At 34.7% G+C, this 23,465-nt stretch overlaps 2 protein-coding genes and 1 long non-coding RNA gene across 3 annotated transcripts; all 3 read right to left on the reverse strand.

Annotated features, from left to right (window-relative positions):
- Window positions 1-848: 848 nt before the first annotated feature.
- Window positions 849-1,247, reverse strand: LOC126681674 (uncharacterized). Its single transcript, XM_050377227.1, has one exon. It carries the CDS (start codon window positions 1,245-1,247, stop codon window positions 849-851), a length of 399 nt encoding a protein of 132 aa, XP_050233184.1.
- A 3,746-nt stretch (window positions 1,248-4,993) lies between these two features.
- LOC126681675 (uncharacterized) lies at window positions 4,994-14,542 on the reverse strand. Its single transcript, XM_050377228.1, has 15 exons — window positions 14,465-14,542; window positions 14,179-14,201; window positions 13,350-13,435; window positions 13,070-13,212; window positions 11,119-11,137; window positions 10,503-10,542; window positions 9,599-9,734; window positions 9,120-9,547; window positions 8,300-9,074; window positions 8,181-8,247; window positions 7,666-8,084; window positions 7,406-7,610; window positions 6,333-6,445; window positions 5,120-5,402; window positions 4,994-5,028 (listed from the first exon to the last, which is right to left on the reverse strand). Exons 1-15 carry the CDS (start codon window positions 14,540-14,542, stop codon window positions 4,994-4,996), a joined length of 2,850 nt encoding a protein of 949 aa, XP_050233185.1.
- Window positions 14,543-17,126: 2,584 nt separating this feature from the next.
- LOC126683277 (uncharacterized) lies at window positions 17,127-19,904 on the reverse strand. Its single transcript, XR_007641670.2, has 3 exons — window positions 19,788-19,904; window positions 18,469-18,556; window positions 17,127-17,756 (listed from the first exon to the last, which is right to left on the reverse strand). It is a non-coding gene; the product is annotated as an uncharacterized LOC126683277 (long non-coding RNA).
- Window positions 19,905-23,465: the final 3,561 nt, after the last annotated feature.

A 23,465-nucleotide genomic window follows, 5' to 3' on the forward strand; every position in this document is an offset into this window, starting at 1 on the left:
TATATATTCAATATATGCAGTTCATAACAATTCAGCAAATGGATTACTCTAATTTTATCATTACTTGTTGAATATTTATAGCAAATTTCAAATTTAGTTTCTAATCTGTTCAGATTTTAAATTCTTAATCAAATCGTTTCAAATTCTTCTTCAAATTCAGATCAAGCGATCATCACTTTTTCCAAAAAAAAAAAGAAAAAACAGTAAATTATTAATTTATTTTTTGTCCAACTAAAACTATATTAAAAACATTTTCAAACGGTTTCATAAGGTTTATGAAACACAATACTGTTTCAAAAAACAATTATATAATAGTTTTTAACAGTTTTTAAAAACAACTTTCTCTAGAAACACTTCCAACACTTTCCAAAAAAATTCAAACAATATTCAATGGTGTCAAATAGTTTTTTCAAAAAAATTTCAATAGCTTCTAAAGTAATATTTCCAATAATTTATAAACACAGTTGCTGTAAAAATAATTTTCAACAATTTCAAATAGTTTCAATGATTTTAGATATTCTCTAAAAAAAGTTCCAAATGATTTCCAACAGTTTCCAATAGCTTCTAAAATAAATTATAAGAACAGTTATAAATAGTTTCTAAAAAAATAGTTGCATAAAATTTACAACAGTTTTCAATAGTTTCAAATAGTTTTTTACGGTTTAAAAAAAATAGTTTCAAACAGTTTCATAAAGGCTTAAATACTTAAAAACTCCCACCTTGAACATTTTTTTCGTTTATACCCTCACCTTGTAAAAAAGTCATTTGTACCTAATTTTAGGTTTTTAGGAAATTTCGTCTTCGAAATTAGGCTAGAATAGATGAGGGTATCGACTTCTCATATCCTCCTATCGTTCCCAAGTTGCTTCCTCACTTCCATGATGTTTCCATAATACTTTTACTAGAGGAATAACCTTATTTCTTAAATCTTTATCCTCATTTGCTAAAATAGTAACTGGTTCTTCTTCATAGGATAAATTATCCTTTAGCTCTATAGGTTGAACTTGTAAGACGTGACTAGGATCACTCCTGTATCTCCGTAGCATTGAAGCATGAAAGAAATTATGAATCTGCGATAACTCTGGAGGTAAGGCTAATTTGTAAGCCACTGTCCCAATCTTTTCAATTACTTTATATGGACCAATGAACCTTGGACTTAGTTTCCCTCTCTTACCAAATTGTAATATCTCTTTCCATGGAGAAATCTTGAGAAACACTTTATCACCCACACTATACTCAATCGGCATCCTCTTCAAATCATCATAGCTCTTTCAGGCGATCTCTGATCAATTGTACTTTTTCTGTAGTGATTTGAACAATTTCTGGGCCTATTAACTGTTTTTCCCCAATTTCATCCCAACACACTGGTGTTCTGCATTTTCTACCATATAATGCTTCATAAGGATCCATTCCCAAACTAGAATGATAACTATTGTTGTATGCAAACTCCATGAGTGGCACATATTTATCCCAACTACCTTGAAATTCAATCATGCATGCACGTAACGTATCCTCTAAGGTTTGAATAGTTCGTTCTGATTGCCAATATGTCTGAGGATGAAATGCTGTACTGAATTTCAATTTAGTACCTAAAGCTAGTTGTAAGCTTTGCCAAAACCTTGATGTAAATCTCGGATCCCTAACAGACACAATAGAATATGGAACACCATGTAGTCTAACTATCTTCCTAGTGTAAATCTTAGCAAGTTTATCAAGAGGATAATTTACCTTTATAGGAAGAAAATGTGCTGATTTTGTTAGTCTATCAATAATCCATATCGCATCATGTCCTTGTTGAGTTCTAGGTAACCCAACAACAAAATCCATATCCACATGTTCCCATTTCCATTCAGGAATAGAAAGTGGTTGTAGCAAACCTGATGGATGCTGGTGCTCTGCTTTAACTTGCTGGCATGTTAAACATCTAGACACAAATTTTGTAATTTCTTTCTTTATTCCCGACCACCAGTAGTTTTCTTTCAATGTATGATACATTTTTGTACTCCCCGGATGCAAAGTATAGGCTGAATTGTGTGCTTCCTCCATTATTTCTCTTTTCAATATATCAATATTAGGAACACATAATCTACCCTTGTACACTAGAGTTCCATCATCAGAAACATTAAAGTCATTTTTATTATCCTGTTGGACTTCTCCTTTGAATTTCACTAATTTGTCATCCTGATTCTGAGCATCCCTAATTATTTCAATTAAAATAGGACGAACCTTCAAAGTAGCTAATAAAGCTCCATTTTCACTTTCACTTAATTCTACATTAAGTCTTCTCAGTTCAAGCAATAATGGAATCCTTACGGTGTTGATATAAAACAAATTACCTAAAGATTTCCTGCTAAGGGCATCAACTACTACATTAGCTTTTCCAGGGTGATACTCTATGGTAAGATCATAATCTTTCAGAAGTTCTATTCATCTTCTTTGTCTCAGATTCAATTCTTTCTGAGTCAGTATGTACCTCACACTTTTATGATCAGTGAAGACAAGACATTTCTCACCATATAGGTGTAATACCCCAAAATATTTTAAGGTAATTAAGTCGTGCCACGTGTCATGATTTCTGATAAATTAAATTAAGGAGAATTTAATTTAATTATATCGGGAATTTAGAATAAATTTTAATAAGTCAATTAGCGGGATTTGAGGAAATAACTTTGAAAATTATTATAAAATAAATTATAAATCCTGTAATGGATTTTATTTCGCCAAAATCCGCGAAATAATTTATAGTATTAGTGGTAAAAGTTTCGAGTCGATCGGAGATCGTTTAAAATTTGGACGCGGATAGGTTTTGAGCTAAATTGAAACTTTTAAAAAGTTTCAAGGACCAAAGTGCAAATTAGCCGTTATATATATAAAGTTTCCTTCAGTTGAAGGATCCAGAACCTCAACTTCTTCATTTCATCTTCTTTCTCTCGTTCGCCGTTTCCGAACGGTTCGTCGCGCGGTTTTCGTTTCTCGTCCGTTTCCGACGTTCTATAACTCCAAACGATCGTATTTCGACGGGTAATCACGGTAAGCTTGACGTTTTCTCGTTTAAACGAATATATTTTGAGTTATATCGATTCAAAGTTTTAGGCCACGAAACGATAATATCGCTTTAATCGATATTAGTATTGAATTATAGTGTTTTAGGGTTAGATTACGTGTTATACGTGTGTTTGGAGCGTTTTGGATCGAAAGCACGTCGGAAAAGTCCGAAAAATAATTTTCGGGACGGAGTGTGCGGCACGCCCGCATATGCGGGCGATGCGCCCGCATATGCGGGCGATGCGCCCGCATAGGCGGGGCGTGCGCCCGCATAGGCGGGGCGTGCGCCCGCATACTAGGCGGGGGACGCGCCCGCATAGGCGGGCGACGCGCCCGCATAGGCGGGCGACGCGCCCGCATACGCGGGGCGTGCGCCCGCAAACAATGCGGGCGACGCGCCCGCATACGCGGGGCGTGCGCCCGCAAACTATGCGGGCGACGCGCCCGCATACGCGGGGCGTGCGCCCGCATAGGCGGGCGACGGGCCCGCATATGCGGGGCGTGCGCCCGCAGCCCGCGTGAGTCGGCGACTCGCCCGTACCGTAAACTTGCCGATCGAACTAGTTTTGAGAAAATTTGTGTACACGCATATCGAGACTTGAGATTAATTAATGCTCGATTAAATATCGATTAATTTGAGACGTTAACCTAACGAGGTTAAACGAGAATTGATTTAGAAGTGATATTTTATCCATAAACGAGTTTGATACCGTTTATCGGGATAATCACGTGAGAAGCACGACGGTTAATAAAAGTTCAGTGTGTCGAGTCTCGAGTCTAGAGTCAATCTTAGAATAGGATTCTAATACAAGTCAAATGTTTTAAAAATTGTTTTAGATCCGGCGAGGCAAGAAGCAGCTGGACCAGTAGTTCGGGAAGTTTGACGTATCTAAGCCCCGACGTATTTTTGGATAAGCGTTTTCTGTGAGTTTATACGATTTATTTTTAAAGTATTTATTTAAGCAAATATTTTGTATTGCTTTATATTTGTTTTGCATGATTGCGATGCGAATCCTTTTTATGAATTGCATATGCTTGATTTGAAACCAGTATTGATCCAATGGAACGTGCTACCTATTGGGCGACAATAGGACTGTGTGATCACCAGTTTTGATGTGACTCAGCTGGGAGCTGATGATGATTATGAAATTTACGATTGGGTATATGATTTTGATACGAGTGAGTACTCGGCTACGGTGTAGTCTGGAGTCCCCGTATCTAGTGGCTGGGCCACCAGCGAGTTGGACTCGCAATTTGATATTAATGATTGGGTTGCTTGATTGATGATTAGTATGTTTGAGGATTAAGGTTTCAATCGGATCTTGTACTTGGCTGCATATGATTAAATATCGTTTTATGTTTTATTTGAATACTTATTAGTAAATGTATGAACTCACTCAGTATATCCCAATATACTGACCCCTCACAGATTTCCTTTCAGGATAAAGACGCTTTGAAGCAACGGACTTCTATCCTACTTCTAGAAGTCTGTATTTTTAGTATGTAAAGAAACAGTACTTTACTCTTAGGGCTGCAGTAGATAAGTATTTCGCAAGTCAGTTTGTAATGTATAGTTTTCTGTAAATATAGCTTTAATGTTTAAAGTTTTAAATGTTTTACGCTCGCTGTGTTATTTATATGTGACTGCCAGAGGATATGTATGCCTGGCATGTGTGTTTAGCATGACACGTGTTAATGTCTGTCATGCTTGACGTTTACGTTTCGCGAAAAATTATTTTACTTTTTTAGGCTTGCTACGGGTTTCGGAGCAACCACTCCCATTCCCTAGCGCCGGTCTCGGCCCTGAGATTGGGTCGTGACAATAGGTAATGTTTCCATATCTTCAAAGAAAATATCACTGCTGTAAGTTCTAGATTATGTGTAGGATAATTCAGTTCATGTGGTCTTAATTGCCTTGAAGCATAAGCAATTACTTTTCCCTGCTGCATCAATACATAACCCAAATTATTCTTGGAAGCATCACTGTATACAACATACCCCAAATCTGTAACTGGAATTGTCAAAGCCGAAGCTGAAGTTAAGCAGTCCTTCAAAGCATCAAAGCTATTCTGACATTGCTGACTCCACATAAATTTCACATCCTTCCGTAGTAACTTTGTTAGTTGTGAGGCAATAATAGAAAAATCTTTCACAAAACGTCTGTAATAACCAGCCAAACCTAGAAAACTGCGTACCTCATGTACATTACTCGGAGAATTCGAGTTAATTATAGCTTCCACCTTTTTCGGATCAACATAAATTCCCTCTGCTGAGATGACATGGCCAAGAAATACAACTTTCTCTAACCAGAACTCACACTTGCTAAACTTGGCGTACAACTGTTTTTCTCTTAAAGTCTGTAAAACAAGTCTCAAGTGTTATGCGTTGTAACACCCACACAATTTAAAACATTATATAGTCAAACATTTATAACAAACATCACAAAATCCATTTAATATATGCTATGTTTCGACACAAAAGTTTTAACTTATCGCATAACCGTAACATTCAAACTATCTCACATCAAATACTTATACATAACTTTATACAATAACTCTTAGTACAAAAGTTTTGTCATCTATCTTATACGCATAAACACTTAAAATATGCACGTGCAATGAACTCTCCATTGGACAACCTGAAACCTCTATCAGATGCAAATGTCGACTCAATGCAACTCTTTGTATCCTGAAAAAAAAAATAACGCAGAGGGGTGAGCCTGCAACTCAATAAGCAAATAGATATATGCATACCAAATATACACATTCATATGCATTTCAAGTAACTAATATATAACTCAAGCAATTATCCATTCAACATAAGCAATAACCATAACAATTATAATAGTCCAATGTTCAATTCAAAGCAAACATATTCTCACATTTCCTATCAACATCAAGCTTACAGAAGGATATTCAATCATGCGCATAATTCTCATGTTGGCCCAAATCGCCATTAGGAAACCAACATACGTTATTGGCCCAGATCGCCCTTTTAGGCAACCAATAACTTAATCTCACGTCGTTGGCCCGAATCGCCATTTTAGGCAACCAACGACTATCTTAATTCTCATTGAATATCCAAACATAAGCATGACATGATTCTCAAAACCAAAACATGACTCGTGCAAACAATTCAACCGTAATTCACAAGCGCATTTACGTCTCAAATCAACATACACTTGCAATTGCAAACAAACGTATATACCAAGTATAACACTATCTATTCACTTACTTAATTCACCGAGTCTCAAACCCGTGAATTTCCAGTCTTGTCCGTCGTATTACCTTCTGGTCTACAAGAATGGCATAATTTGGACATGTATAACTCCTTTTATCGATTTTACAATTAGTTAAAGATGCAGCTATAGTTCTACAAGTAGGCAGAACATATACTCTATCTTGAAAGTGATCCACACATCAATATAAACACAATTTGGAAAACCCTTCGGTGGAGTTATAGGTATATGAGTCTATACAACATATCAAAAAGAACCAACCCAATTAGATCTCTATACTATGATATATTCATGTTTTGGTGACATCCTATCAAGCTGTATGGGAAGACTGAGTACCAAAATGTCATGGAATATTAGGCTATCATAAAGACTTCAAATGATGAAACACAAAGAATGAAAAATGTATTAGACTGGCGATAGTTTCCATATCATCAAGAATCAATCAATTTAGAGTTATATAACTCGAGATACAATTAAAACAACATAGCACAAATTGCTGCCAGAAACAGAGTTGAAACAAGAAAACCTAAAACACACGAATTCAATTCATTAAACATACCTAATTGCTTCCCAATTGTTCTTGAACCTTAAATCCCTTAAAATTAGATGATTACTTCTTTGATTTAGGTCTTGAATTTCTGAATTACTTTCTTTCCTCTCTTACTTCTTAGTTCTAGGTTTATGCTTAAGAAGAGAAGAAGGTGAAGAGGTGAGTTTTATCTAATGCTAACTTAGGTTAAGTATATAAGTCAAACATGACATATGTGATGAGTTAATCATCAAAATATCCAGCAAACAATAAGGTTACATTTAGTCCTTGAATTATTCTATATGTTCAATTTTAAATCTCAAAGTTAATTTTATTTCGAATCACTTAAATCAACCTAATTTACCGACTTACTTACATTCCAATTTAGTTCTAATATATTAGTGGGTCATTATACTACCTATTATTCATTTTAAATAGTAATATAATTAATCAAACCCCCATCATTTTCATTTAATTAACATCAATAATTACTTTAAATGCTCACGTAAATGCTAATGACGACGCTTACTCTTGACCATCGAAATGCATGAATGTATGAGCATGACTATATGCAATTTAAATGTGGGTGTTACATGCGTGCTCTTCCTCAGATCTAGAATACATCAAGATATCATCGATGAATACAATTACAAAGCTATCTAGATAAGGCTTGAAAACTCTGTTCATCAAATCCATGAAAGCAGCTGGAGCATTAGTTAACCCGAATGGCATAACAAGGAATTCATAGTGACCATATCGAGTCCTAAATGCAGTCTTAGGAACATCTGGATTCTTAATCTTCAATTGATGATAACCAGATTCGAGGCAATGGATACTTGTTGCGAATTGTAACCTTGTTTAATTGTTTGTAATCAATACACAATCTCATAGTTCCATCTTTCTTTTTAACAAATAACACCGGAGCTCCCCAAGGTGAAAAACTAGGTCTAATGTAACCTTTATCAAGCAATTCTTGCAACTGCACCTTTAGTTCTTTCAACTCAGCCGGAGCCATTCTATACGGGGCTTGAGAAATAGGGTTAGTGCCTGATAGCAAATCAACACTAAATTCAATCTCTCTATCTAGTGGTAAGCCTGGTAGATCGTCAGGAAATACATCAGCAAATTCATTCACAACAAGAATATTTTCAAGTTTTATGCCTTCCTTTTCTGTATCTATAACATATGCCAAGTATGCTTCACAACCCTTCTTCAACATTCTTCTAGCGGATAAAGATGATACCGTTCCATAGTGTTCTGAACTCTTCTCACCTTTGAATACAACTTCACCATGTACTGGTAATTAAAAAGGCACCCTCTTTCTATAACAGTCAACAACTGTTTTGTATTTGGATAAAACATCCATACCAAGTATAACATCGAACATTTGAAGCGCCAAAGGTGCTAAATCTACCTCAAACTTATGATCCCCAAGCTGTATCTCACAATCTTTATAAACATGTTTGACAAACTACAGACTGACCCACTGGCAAATCTACAACTAAAGCATGATTCATCACACTCTTTTCTCGAGGTATGCATGATATAAATGATGACATAATGAAAGAATATGTTGCACCAGGGTCAATTAAAACATAAGCATGCCTACCAAAGATAGTTAACCTACCAGAAATAACATCTGGAGAAGCCGCTACCTCTTGTTGAGTCAAAGCAAATACTCTAGGTTGTACAACAGGTCTAGTATTCTGAGTACCTTGCATAGGTTGTGTTGAAGTTGAGGCTCCGCCTTTCTTATTCGCATTAAAGATAGAACCTCGACCCGAGCCTCTATCAAAGCCTGACGTTCGACCACCTCTATTTGCAGTACATTGGAAACCGCTGCCACGACCTGAGCTAAATTGTGACAAACTAGGACAATCCCTTCTAATATGTCCCATGCCACCACACTCAAAGCAAGTTATAGATCTCTTCTTGCTAGCCACATTACCGACACTAGATGCTGGTTGTCTCGCTGAGAAATTGCTATCATATGACTGAGGTCTCTGTGAACCAGACCAAGACCAGGGTATGTTGTTACCTCTAGATCCTCCCGTATTTGATTTTCTCTGTTGAAATGAGCTAGTTCCCTTGTTAAACCCCCCTTGTTTTTCAGTCCAAACAAAAGCTTTTTGTTTACTCTCTTGTTCAAGCTCTTCTCTCAGCTTTTCTTTTTCTATCGCCTTCTCTACCCAGCCTCTGAAATGTGTTCCCTCATACAATGATAGTTCATTCTTCAAAACATTTTGCAACCCCTCTTTGAATCTGTAACATTTTAGAGCTTATGTAGGAAAGATTTCTGAAGCAAACTTGTAAAGTTCTTCAAATTTATCGATGTATTCCCACATTGTCATTGAACCCTGCTTTAGAGCAATAAACTCATTCTGCCTTTCTGCATTGTATGGTTCAGTTAAATACTCCCTGCGGAACTCGGTCTTGAATATCTCCCAGGTCAACTGATCTCCTAATAACAATCTGATCCTAGCAAACCATGCATCTGCTGTATCATGTAGGAAGCCATAAACATTACTGACCTTCTGCACATCTGTCAGCTTTGAAGTGTTAAATGACTTATCTGTAACTCTGAGCCATCTATCTGCTTCTTTGGAATCAATGGAGCCATGAAAATCAAATGCTCCACACTTTTTAGCATGTTCAATGATATCCCCAGGTTTTCTTCTTGTATCCTGAGCTTGCTGAGTAGCAATGATAGTTTGTGCTAAGATAACAGGATCTAGCTGTAGGATAGGTATAACTGGGGGTGAAGGAGGTACTGGTTAATTAACTACATGAGCCCTAGCCTTAGACTCTAGTTCATGATCAGTACTATCCCTAGACTCTGCCTCATCCTCTACATTCCTATCCTGTTGGCCAACAATCTCACGTTGAGAAACCCTGTCTCCATGACCTTGAGCTCCCATGGTCCTATTATCAAAATTGAATAAAATAAAATATTAAAAACCAAGTGAAGAGTCTACAGGACCATCAAACCGAAGCTCTGATACCAAAATTGTCAAACCCCGCCTTACTTAGCACGAGATTGACGGTTATTTAAAATATATTTATCTCCAAATCAACATCTTAAAACGTGTTCTATAAATAATTAAGCACAAATATATGAAAACCTTTTATACAACATTTTAATTAAACCACTGTATGAAAACTAAGTATTGTTACAAACTTTTATACATATGATTCAAAATATATATTTAGGTACAAATAAGTTTATTATAAACAAAAACATCAAGGCATCTCAAAACTCGGAGATATGGCCAGCCTCTATGTCTCAAGCCCAAACTCTAAGCCCAACTCCCTTTCTAGTCAACTGTACTGTAGATTGCCTTGTTAACTGAAAAGGTTTTAAAACAACTAAAATGAGCGAAAGCTCAGTGAATAGACATAACAAGCATAAAACATATATATACTTAAACTAAGTGTATCATATAATAACGAATACTAGAAAAAAGTTCAATACAGCACAAAATACTTGTAAAGTTCATCACGAAAATATTTACAAATATAAACGATATCAAAATAATTCCACTTTAAATATGAAATATAGTTCGTATCAATCATCAATTGTAACATTGATATATTACCCTGTAACAACAATATAAACCATAGACATGTAATCAGGAACACAACACTGATCTACAGTCTAACCAACATATCTAGGAACACTTAATGTCTAACCCTTCTCCATCATTAGCACGGCTCAGCCCTTCTCCCTTCACTGACCATCAATCAAGTGCCATGTGTCAAATGCGCATAGACACTCACAATATCTCACATGTGCATATAACTAACTCAGCACATAACCAAGTGCATATCACAACTCAGCACTTCCCAAATATATCGTTACAGAGTAGGCATATCACATAAAAGAAATCTCAAATCTTTTCATCAAAACTCAATACAATTCAATAATAAAACCATTTTGAATTATCATTCAAAACTTAACCAAATCAAACATTTTTATATGTCATTTACCAAATCAAATGACTATTGAATTCGACGAAAGGCATAACATTTCATAACCAATAAGTCAATATATCACAAGGATAATATCTCAACCATAATTAAATCCACATATTGATTTAAATCAACACATCTTTCATTTATAAAAAACAGTGCATAATGTTTCATTTAAAACGTTCAAAGAAACATTTTATCGAACAACTTTCGTGCAATATATAAACAACCATTTAACCGTCTAAAACACAAGAAGCTATAATTTCTGTCACCAAACAGAACAAGGCAATAAAGAGGTAAACTATAACTCAAAGCTTAAATAGATGAAAGAACTTACCAATTCTTCTTTCCAAAATCTTTTAATGACATAGAACATGAAGGATTAAGATTTAGGTTTTTGAAATTGAGTTAGGAATGGAGGATTTCGAATTTTCTCTCTTGTTTATAAGAAGAAAAATTGCTTAAGAGGTGAACTTTAACTTTAGCTAAGTCATAGCTTATGATAAGCACAACAAATAAGATTTTTAAATATCTTATTCCAGCCATACTAAAGTATCTTTCAGTCCTTTAATAATTCCAATAATTCAATTTAGAACTCATAGTTCAATTCGTTTCAATCAAACGAAATCAACCTAATTTACCGACGAATTTCCATTTCAATTGAGTCCTAATACTTTTCAAAGTAATCAATTGACATACTAAATAGACTTTATCATTTTAATGAATGATAATGAATGTTTAATGAATGATAATGAATATTTAATGAATGTTAAATGAATGACTAACGATTGACATTAGTGTACCAGAAGTACAGAGCTGGAATGATAATTTCATACGTCAACGAGTATCATAAGATATATGGTATATATATGTTAAATGGATTAAGATAAGTAAAGAAGTTATATGAAAATTAGAGGACAAATTTTTATAAGAGGGGAAGAAGTTAATACCCCAAATATTTAAAAATATTAAAATTGTGCCACGTGCCTTAAATTCCGATATATTAAATTAATATGGATTTAATTTAATATTATTGGGAATTGAGACGAATTTTTGTTAAGCGTATTAGCAGGATTTGAGGAAAAAGATAGAAAATTAATATAAAATAACGTGATGGAAATTATTTTGCCAAGGTCCGCGAAATATTTTATAGTAATAGTAGTAAAATTTTCGAGTCAATCGGAGACCTTTTAAAAATTGGACGCGGATGCGTTTTGGGCTAAATTGCAATTTTTGAAAAGTACAAGGATCAAAGTGTAAATTAGCCAATTAAGCATCGAGAATAGAAATTAGAAGATTATTGACGGAAAGTAATAATTTTGGATTAGTATTATTTATATGGATATAAATAATACGTAAGTAATTGAGTTAAAGTGAATAATTAACTGTTTGGTTAAAATTATAAAGTTTAAAAGAGAAATGGTTTAAGTTAAAGAAATGAAGGATTGAAATAGCTAATCAGCCAAGATATATATGTACATACATACATGTATACATATACGTATGTACATACATACATGTGTACATGTAGGTATGTACAAACGTACATGTGTACATATACGTATGTACATACGTACATGTGTACATGTATACATATGTACATGTACATATCTACATGTACATGTACATATATGTATGTATGTATGTATGTACGTATGTACATATATGTATGTATGTATGTATGTACGTATGTACATATATGTATGTATGTATGTACGTATGTACATATATATGTATGTATGTATGTACATATATATATGTATGTATATATATATATAAAGATCAATCATATGAATTGATCAGAGAAAGAAGAAAGCTCCAGAAGGGGAAACGAGGAAACAGTGACGAACGATTTCGATCCGCCGCGGTTTCACCATTTCTCGTCCAAATCACGCGTTCTTTATATTGATTTGTTCAGAATTCAATCCTCTATCTACCATGAGCATCAAATCAAGGTAATTTTATGGTTTTTGATATTGAAATGGTAGGATTAGGGCTGTTTTGTTTTAAACGAATTAAACGGATCATAATCGCGTTTCTATTGTCGCTTTTGGTGAATTTGGAGTTTAGTTTGTGCTAAAATGAGATAGAAGCATGACGGAATCGAGTTAGAGCATGTAGGAGTGGCCCAAAATCGGCGTGCGGAAGCACGGTCGTACTGTGCGAGGGCACACACGGTGTGCGAGCGCACACCAACGTGTGCGACCGCACACAAGGTTGTGCGAACGCACACAAGGTTGTGCGAATGCACACAACCTCTCATGCACTCGCACAACCAACGAACCTACCCTATTAGGCATTTTTGCCCCGCTATGACCCCGTTTTCCGAGTTTAAGAATGTCGGACATAAAAAGGAAATACGAACACCGAAAACGAGAAATTTGGATATCGAACATAACGTGTTCGATTAGGGATTCAAGATATAAGGAACCTATGATTGAAAATCGATGAACAAGAGATATAATAAGTATCTCGACTAAGTATTAGAATACGATCAAAGTTAAAAGACGTACCGAGAACAAGACTTAGGGTTTTTGTACTAAGTCTACGTTTATAAATTAAACGTACGTATAACTTGAATAGGTGACGGACGTACCGATAAGCTACCAGACCGACGAGCTGGAGTAGCTACGTGATTAAACAATGCACGAAACCTACGTGATCAGATGATGATAACGCAATTTTGGATAGCATTTACTGTGAGTTGTAATTTACTTTTGCGTATTATTATAAAAGCTAATTTCTTATATTACGAATATTATTATCAATTACATCACATTATTATGACTTGCTCGTATAAGATACGTCTATGTTTGATTGAGTTGATTATATGAATGATGTTTTATTCATTGCTTTGAATATATGAATCTAGTATACGATCCGAAGAAACTAACTACTTATTGGGTGTCAATAGGATGTGTGATCACCAGTAATTGAGTAAGTCTAGCATGTCTAGATTGTCATTGAGATTATGAAATGCGCATATGATATGAATGTGATATGAGAGTTAATTCAGTTAAAGTAACCTGAGCCCCGTATCTAGTGGGTTGGACCCACCACTTGGGATTAAGAGGCTGGCCACGGCTGACGTGGTTGAGTTACTGTTACTCCCGGGCCGGACCATTTGGATCAATTTGATTTGATTATATATGTTTAGCATGTCGAGGGTTAGAATTTTGATCAGATCTGTTACTTGAGAATGTTATGTTGTATGCTTATGTTATGTATTGAATTGTATATTTTTGAGTATGTGATGCTATATTTTTAAAATACCATTAGTAATTGACATACTCACTCAGTATTTTCCCAAATACTGACCCTTCACTATTGATGTTTTCAGGTGACAGAGTCGGATCAGACAGACCATCTCCTTTGTGTCAGAAGTTGCTTGGCTTACACAAAGTACGAGTTCTTATAGAGCTGCAATAGTCAATAGGTGTCAGTATAAGATTTTTGAAAACAATTTATTTTGATTGTGAACTCTGATATAATATTTTAATATCTATAATTGTAATATCTAAAAGAGTTTTCTGAAAACGTTTTATATGATATTACGTTTTTAATTGCAAAATTTTTCTAGTAGTCTTAGGCTTGCTACGGGTTTCAGAGTTACCACTCCTATTCCCTAACGCCGGTCTCGGCTCAATAATTTGGGTCGTGACAATAACCTATCAATAACATACTTTTATCAGCAATACAATCCAGCCCCTTACACGCATCCATACTAATTGCAATTCATCATTAAAATATGTCAATTCCATTTAGGCATGAACTCAATGTCATGGCCGAACCTTACTCCAAAATTTTCAATCAAAATTTCACAACTAAACAACTTCAATTCAGTTCTAGCATTTCAAATTAAGGCTTATGAACATTGCTTGATCTCTCATGTCAACCCTAACATCAATTCCGAAACCCTTAGCTATTACATACTCAAATTTAACAATTACTTAAACATAACAATCAATTCCATAGCTAATAATCATCATCAATAATCAAACACCATGAATTCTATACCAATGCCTAATACACAAGTCTATTTATCATCCAATTTCATCAACTTATTCAACCAATTTCAGAATTTCAAAAGCTGACCTTGATTGTTGTCTTTGCCGTAGGTCCAAGCTCCAAATCACCATCCAAATCCTTCACACAAGCTCAATTTCACCTTATAACAACAATCAATCCAAAAACCCCAATTAAGCTTATGAACTCTAAAACTTTCAATCATCAATTCATTAAATACAACCATTAAATCCACCAATTGATTGTTTGCCTTGCTTACCCTTTGCTCTATGATTATTTTGCTTCAAGAATCATCAAATTCCATGAAGAAATGGTGAGTTTGGGATGATGAATGGTGGGTTCAACCTTCTTGGCTTCAAAAGAGAGAAATGGAGTTTCTTTCTAGCAAGAAGAAGAAATGATGAACTCAACACCTTCCCCACTAAGTTGTTTGCAAAAGTCCATTTAAGCTCAAAGTGGCTAAAAGTTCACTTTAGCTCAAAATGGTTAATTTGTACTTTAACTCCAATTTTCCATTTTCCGTCGTGCTAAATTTTCAAATATTATCGGAAATACTTTTTGGGTATATTATTAATTATTTTCAATTATTATTGGCTAAAATTCCATTTTTACTCAAAGGGCTAAATTGTACTTTAACTCGTACCCCTTAACCAATCGTCGAGCTTACCTTTTAAAATGATTTCGTATACTTACGAGACTTTAACGATTACTTATTTATAATATTTCACAGACATTGGCGTGAAAATTATTAGCTCGGGCTATCCAATTTATTTATTTGATTTTCCTTTCTTTCTAATTCCGTTCAAATCCAATTTATCTTGTAGTAATTTCTCACTTATATATTATTTTTCTATAATTCTGATAGACCCGCTTTGGTCTAAATCCTTATTATCCAATCTTAATCTAATATTCTCGTTCTTAATCTTCACGATCATGCCTCATGGCACTATACGTAATACATAAAAATTTGGGTTATTATAGCACATCGTGCATTTTGTAACTTGTTTTGGTTTTCTGGGTTTTGTTAAATGAGACCAAACCAAGCTACAAAGTGTTTGAGAAAACTCCATTCTTCTTCCTTTTTTCTCTTCTCTTTGTATATGCATTTTTGGCTTTTCGCTTATTGTATATATAGCGTCCTGGGCAATGCGTTACAACTGCCTTGTCTTTCTGAATTCTCCTCTTTTCTCGCACATCGTGCTCTAGCTACTTGATTGTTTTTGACGGTTGGGTTGTGTCATGACCCGAAACCTCGAGTCGAGACTGGCGCTAGGGAATGGGAGCGGTAGCTCCAAAACCCGTAGCAAGCCTAAAACTATAAACAATTTTGACGTGTAAACATCACACATCATGCATGACAAACATAAACACGTGTCATGTTATAAACATGTCAGGCTATACGTCATCATCTGACACCAAACAAACGGTCACATCGCAGAAAACATATCATGTACTTATTTTTGAACATCAGAGTTATATATATACAGAAAACCGTTTCATACAAACATAACATAAAACACCTATCTACTGCAGCTCTAGAAGTAAAGTATTGTATCTTTACATACTTCAAAATATCAGACTTCTGGAACAAGGATAGAAGTCCGTCACTTCAAAAGTTCTTTTCACCTGAGAGGGAAAACTGTGAGGGGTCAGTATATAGGAATATATTGAGTGAGTTCATGTAATTTACTAGTAAGCATTTATATAAAAACATAAATCAATGCTATAAACATTTCAATCACATGTAGCCGAGTAAAAGATCTGATTGAAACCCTAATTCTCAAACATGCCGAACATAATCGAATCAATCATTTAATCCAATGGCCCGGTCCCGGGATAGTTCAACCGAATTCAACCGCTGCCAGTCTCTTAATCCCAAATTGTGGGTCCCGAGATAGTTCAACTGAGTTCAACCCACTAGATACAGGTCCCAAGATAGTTCAACCGAGTTCAACCCCATATCTATCATTCATATATCCAACTTTCACATTCGTATTCATATCTATATTCACAGTTGTTGTTAATCGAAACTAGTGATCACGCAGTCCTATTACCGCCCAATAGGAAGGCCCGTTCCATCAGATCGATACTGGTTTCAAATCAAACACATATGTATCTCATGTAAACCATTTGCAAAGTAAACATTCACTTCAAAAGTAGAGAAGTATAAAACATTGCTTTATAAACAATGCTCTTTTAAATACTTTAAAAGTAAATAAATAAACTCACTAAAATCGCTATCCAAAAACACCATGTTGCTCAGAAACCGTCAAGCTTCCTGAGCTTCTTGTCCGGCAGCTGCTTGCCTTGCCGGATGTCACGACCTGATTCTCGGCATCGAGACCGGCGCTAGGGAATGGGAGTGGTTGCTCCGAAACCCGTAGCAAGCCTTAAAAATACATTAAAAATCACTTAAAATTTTTCGCGGAATTCAAATTATTTTCGAACATTTTAAAATCGCAGTTTAAAACGTTCTATTATCAATTACCATTTAAAACATGCACATAATTTTCTCTTTAATTATTGCATTTTAGTTTTCAAAACCATTTCATTATGGTTTATCATGCATCTCATTATGCATACCATCTTACTAAGGTAATTACTGCATTTCACTATGCAGGCCATTTCTCTATGGACTTAACCGCATTTCATTATGCAGACCATTTCATTATGGATTTAACTGCATTTCATTATGCAGATGCGCTCGCCGCATTTTATACTCGTGCAGTCGCTCGGACTTTCGCACATCATTCACATATTACATATTATCAGAGTTTAAGCATTATAATAAAATATAAAGCATAAATAAGTCCAACGACTACTAAGGTATCACCGTTCATTATTCTAGCTACTGCAACTCTAGACACACAAAGAAAAGTCATTCTCACTTTATTCAAGCTAGGGATTCCCGGAACAAGAAATTGGAAATCCACACCTCAAACTACTCGCCTGTAAAAATATTAAATTCAACGGGGTCAGTTATAAAAACTGGTGAATGCGTACAACATGTACTAATAAACATTAATATGAAAGCAATGCATTCCAGATTACCGATTCATATGAAACCCTAACCCATGATTCATGTTCCTATATGCTTTCAAAACAGGAAACATAAATATTCCACACCATTTCATCATATTCGGGTTAACCTTTTCATGGCCGTATTTATTCATTTCTTTTTGTACTCTAGCCCGTCAAATCTGATCATTCATCTTTTACGTATGTGAAGGTCTTTAGACTCTTTCACCATACAACAGATTTCGGCAGTACATATATACCGTCGCCATTTCACTTTTTATAAAGGTTCAACCTCTCAGATCTCGGCAGTTTCTCTTTACTGCTTTTGGTCGTCTATATTCCGTTGCCTCTGAAGATCTGTTTCCATATGTCTAGGCCGTCGCCTGACTTCCAGACCGTCGTCCAGATTTCCACATACCATTTTCACATGCATCCCATTCTAAATGCTATACCGGTGATCACACAGCACTATTGCCGCCCAATAGTAAGCATGTTTCAATGAATCTAAATCGGTTTCAAAACTATGTATAATAGTTCATGCGATTTAAATTCAAAATAAAATAAAGCATTTGCAAATCATGTAAAGCAGTTCGCAATATTTTTAATACTAATATTTAGCAGTATAATTTGTAAACACACTCACAGTACTCGCTTATTCCAAATTTAAAAATATCACCCGTCGAATATTCAAAACCTTTGCTCGCCGGTTTTCGCGACAAAACTCGCTGGATCTAATTTAGAGATTAAACATTAATAAATGTAATAACTCTAAATTCTAGGATATACTCTAGACCGACTCAACCATATAAACCACATAATCACAAACCAAATTTGATTCCGACTATCTCTTTCCGCGTCATCGTATTTCTATACGATACACCACATAGTTTATTTATTTCATTAAATAAACATAGAATTATAACTCCATATAATTCTAACACATATTCAATTCACATAATTTTCTAAAAATACACTTTTAGAAAATCTCAACAAACATACCACAATTCAATAATAACCAAAAAAAATTTCCGTAAAATATTTTTGTACCCGGGGCTCGGCCCCCCCTTATTTTCTGCCAAAAATATTTCGGCACTAACTGCTGCCAACTGAGTTTAGGACTGAGCCAACATGCTCTATCCCCTCTACTCATACTCCGGTTACCATATTCCAGTGGTTTTGGCCGGAAAACTCAAAAACGCTAAAAACGCTTAAAAATCCATTTTAACACCGAAATTCATCAAAATCATTTTCAAATACATTTTTAATTTTTATCTTGTAAAAACAGCAGCCCATAATTTTTAAAATAATATTTTCCATTATTTTAACCATTAAAACCGAAATAACAATTAATAATCAAAACCGACTATTAATCCGTCAAAACACTTCACAAAAATCATTTAAACTCCACAATTAATTATCAAACACATTTCATAAATTTTTCATAAATAATTTCTGCCCAGAAATTAAAAATGACATGAATACCCTTTTTAAACAATTTTAGCCGAATAGAGTTATTAAAATCAAAACCCGATTATTAAACCGCTAAAAATTCACCATTATACATTTAATTAACATCAACCACAAATATAACTCATCCATAAATAAAATTATTTCCAGAAATTAAAAATCCCTTTATTTACCATTTTAAGCGATTTTTAAGCTTTAAAACAATTAAAAATCGAAACCCAACTAATTAAATTAACACCCGAAATGTTTAACATTTTTAATCCACAAAAATTTCACTTTAAAGCATATATAAATATCATCATTTAGATCAGCCCAGAAATTAAATAAATAATTTAATTTTTCACGGAAAAATTATTTAAAACCGAAACCCATAAAATTAGCAACTAAAACCAACTAATTATCCATCAAACTTCACATTTAAACCATCCTAAGCATGTTTCTAACACTTAACCAACATAAGCAACTAAAAACTAAGATTTGAGCTTGAAATAATACCTTGATTCAACATGCAAATACACATACACGATCTACGCAATATTCCCGACAATTTTCGTGAAGAAAGTTTTGAGAGAAAATAAAAGAGTAAAGCTTGGTGTTGTGAGTTATGGTGTATTCGGCACCCACAAAAATGAAGAAGAAGATTGAAGACTTGGGCACCAAGACTTCAAATAGGAAATATCTAGATATTATTTAGGTTGTTCATTTATTTACAAGTTTGCCATTGTGGCATTCTTGTAAATAATTCGAACTCTAGGGGCAAAATAAACTCAACTTTACCAAATATTCAAAAACATTAAATCATATCATATGGGCTGAGTTAAAATATTTTTGGGCCTTTAAAAATATTTAAAATAATTATTTTGACGGTTTTTAGTGAAAAATCGCAAAATTCACTTTTAACACGTAAAATTGCCAAAAATCACATTTAAGGCAAACACATAACAAATCACATTATCACGCATTTAAATTCATCACGTGAATTTATTCACTATTTTCGAGGTCCTAATCAATTAAAATTGGACACTAGCGAAAATAAACACTAATAATTCTACGGGGTATTACACCGGATCTATAACGATTTCAAACAAATAAACTCAAATTAGGAACCTATTCTAGAATTGACTCTAGACTCGGGACACGATACACTAAAATTATAGACCGTCGTGCTTCTCATGTATTCTATTTCCGATAAACGATTTATAACTCTTTTGATTCTTGTCAATCTTTCGATTAACATCTTTAGGTATATTTACATAAATCCATCAACAGACAATTAATTTCGATTATGATATGCGAATATGGAACGGGGTTCCAAAAAACAAAACGATCAGTCGAGTTGTTGTGCGTTCGCTCAGAACCTGTGCGTTCGCACAGCCTCGTGTTTCTCATCCCGAAGCCCAAATCCAACTTCTGACATGCTTCCGATCCCTGAAACGATAAACTGTTGCAAACCCATCTCAACCACACATCCAAATTACCAAAAACGAGATCAAAAACGCTAAATAATATTAATCTCGATCCAAAATGATAATCGATATAAAAACGCTAAAAATTCTTAAACGATCAAATCTCCATGAAACTCACCCAACCGAAATACAAAACGACAGGCTTACCTCCATTACCATTGCAATAGGAAGAGATAGAAGCAAAAATCTTGCGATTCGGATCACAGACGGCGATTGAACGGCAGGACGACGATGATGAACGAAGGACATGGAAAAGAGAATAGAAATTCTCTAAGTCTCTAGAATTCTCAATGGCTATGGAAATAATTCTTAAGTGGGTGGATATGGCCATATATAGTGGAGGTTAAATTGCTCTTTGGTTCCTCTACTTATTAAAATTTTGATTTAACTCAAAACATGTATGCGTCTGAATTTTAAACGATCTAGATCGAAACGAAACTTTTACCAAAAATTTAAAGAAAAAGGTGCAAAAATGACCCTCATGTATAACTCATGTCTCTTGTTAGCACCTCATGTATTTCGGATCTCAAATATGACCCCAACGTCTTAAAAAAGTATAAAAAAAACACAACAAATTAACGGAAGTTTGTTTTACCGTTATGTGTGTGATGTGACAATATATTTACACACAACATTAAATTAATTTGACACATCACCACCAATAAAGAACTAAATCTAATTAAACTAAAATAGCCCTAATTAGTTTAAATTAACCAAAACTAACACCCTCCGTCGCCACCTTCAACACAACCTCCACCTTTTTTAAGAAAAAAAATTACATTGTCCAAAAATACTGGTTATTTCAAACCCCATTTCTTACACTCGTTAAGAATTCTTGAATCAGAAACAATACCCATTTCAAGGAACCAAGATTAACAGCTCCTACATCAACAAAAACTCTCACCGTAGAACAAGTTCCAGAAATTGAAGAACCCATTTCAGCTCTGTTGTCTCGGCTCTTCAAGAGGCAGCGGTTGTGTTGAATTCCTCTTATAAGTTTCAAGAAACCAAATTCTTAATGTTGATGTTGAAATTGGATATGATTTTGTTAGTGATGGTGAGGTGGGTAAAAATTGTTAGTGTTTTGAAAAAGATGAGAAGAGTGGTTAGAATTAGAATTTAAAACCTTTGGAATTGATAAAATTAGTTATGAATACATACAATTATTTGAGTTCCAAAATCCCAACTTTCTTGTTCTCTTCTTCTCCATGTTGAGGTGGGCTTACTGTTTGGTGAGCTGATTTGCAGAGACAAATCTGGTTGTAAAGGAGGCAGCTATCATTGAAAAAATCAAACATGAAACCGGAAGCTGCTCGTCGTCGGCGGAGGCTGTGATTTGCAAAGGCAAATCTGTATGTGTTGAAGGTGGCGGGCTGTGTTTTAGGGCTAAATTAGGTTAATTAGAGTTGATTTAAAAACAATTAAGATTAATTAGAAATTTTAATTATTTTATGAATAGTTATATGTTGGTGGTGATGTGTCAAATTAATTTAATATCCACGTACGTAAATATATTGCCACATCACACACTTAACTGTAAAGCAAACTTCCGTTAATTTTTTGTATTTTTTTGATATTTTTTTAAAATGTTAGGGTCATATTTGAGATCCAAAATACATGAGGTGCCAATAAGAGACACAGGCTATACATGAGGATCATTTTTGCACCTTTTCCAAAAATATAATAAATTATCCTAAAAACTTTGGCGGAATAATCATCGTCGCGAGATTTATATTTTATTTTATATTAATTTTTCTTACTTTTCCCTTAATCCCAATAATTCCGCTTAATAAATAATATTTCAAATTTCCAATATCATTAAATTAAATCCACCTTAATTTAATTTATCCGACATGGGGCACGATTTAATTTATTTTAAATATTCGGGGTATTAGATTCACACCCCCCCCTTAAAATAAATTCGTCCTCGAATTTAAACTTTAGTGACGTACCTGGAATAAACAGATATGGATATCTTTGCAGCATATCTTCTTCCGTTTCCCATGTGCATTCTTCGATTGTGTGATTTCTCCACAGGACTTTTACCATGGGAATCTGCTTCGTCCGTAGCTTTCGTACTTGCATATCGACAATTTCTACTGGTTCTTCTTCGTATGATAGTTCTTCATTTACTTCCACCGCCTGAGGTTGAATCACGCGAGAAGGATCTGATACGTATTTTTGAAGCATGGAAATATGAAACAGAGGGTGAACTTTTGACATGTCTGGTGGCAAGTCTAACTTGTAAGCAACTGAGCCTACACACTCCACAATCTGGTAAGGTCTAATATACCTCGGAGCTAATTTTCCCTTCTTTCCGAAATGAACTACTCCCTTCATCGGTGACACTTTAAGGAAAACGTAATCTCCAATTTGGAACTCGACATCTTTTCTCTTAGGGTCTGCGTAGATTTTCTGTCGACTGAAGGCAGTGTTCAGACGTTGTTTAATTAATGGTACCTTCTCTGAGGTAATCAGGATAATCTCCGCTCCCGTCAACTTTCTCTCTCCGACTTCATCCCAACAAATGGGAGATCTGCACTTGCGTCCGTATAAGGCTTCATATGGAGCCATCTCGATACTTGAATGGTAACTGTTGTTATAAGCAAACTCGACTAAAGGTAGATACGTATCCTAACTACCTCCAAAATCTAGAACACATAATCGAAGCATATCTTCTAGCATTTGAATCGTTCGCTCAGACTGG

The sequence above is a fragment of the Mercurialis annua genome, linkage group LG5 (genome assembly GCF_937616625.2).
Source record: "Mercurialis annua linkage group LG5, ddMerAnnu1.2, whole genome shotgun sequence".
Lineage (NCBI taxonomy): Eukaryota > Viridiplantae > Streptophyta > Magnoliopsida > Malpighiales > Euphorbiaceae > Mercurialis > Mercurialis annua.

Excerpts from the sequence above, each read along its gene's own strand:
- LOC126681674 (XM_050377227.1), bottom strand. The coding sequence starts at position 1,247 with ATGCCGATTGAGTATAGTGTGGGTGATAAAGTGTTTCTCAAGATTTCT.
- LOC126681675 (XM_050377228.1), bottom strand. The coding sequence starts at position 14,542 with ATGGAATTGACATATTTTAATGATGAATTGCAATTAGTATGGATGCGT. Across the intron at positions 6,446-7,405 it reads ATCTGAGGAAGAGCACGCAT|ATAGAGTATATGTTCTGCCT; the intron begins GTAACACCCACA and ends ATCACTTTCAAG. Across the intron at positions 5,403-6,332 it reads CCATTCTTGTAGACCAGAAG|ACTTTAAGAGAAAAACAGTT; the intron begins GTAATACGACGG and ends CTTGTTTTACAG.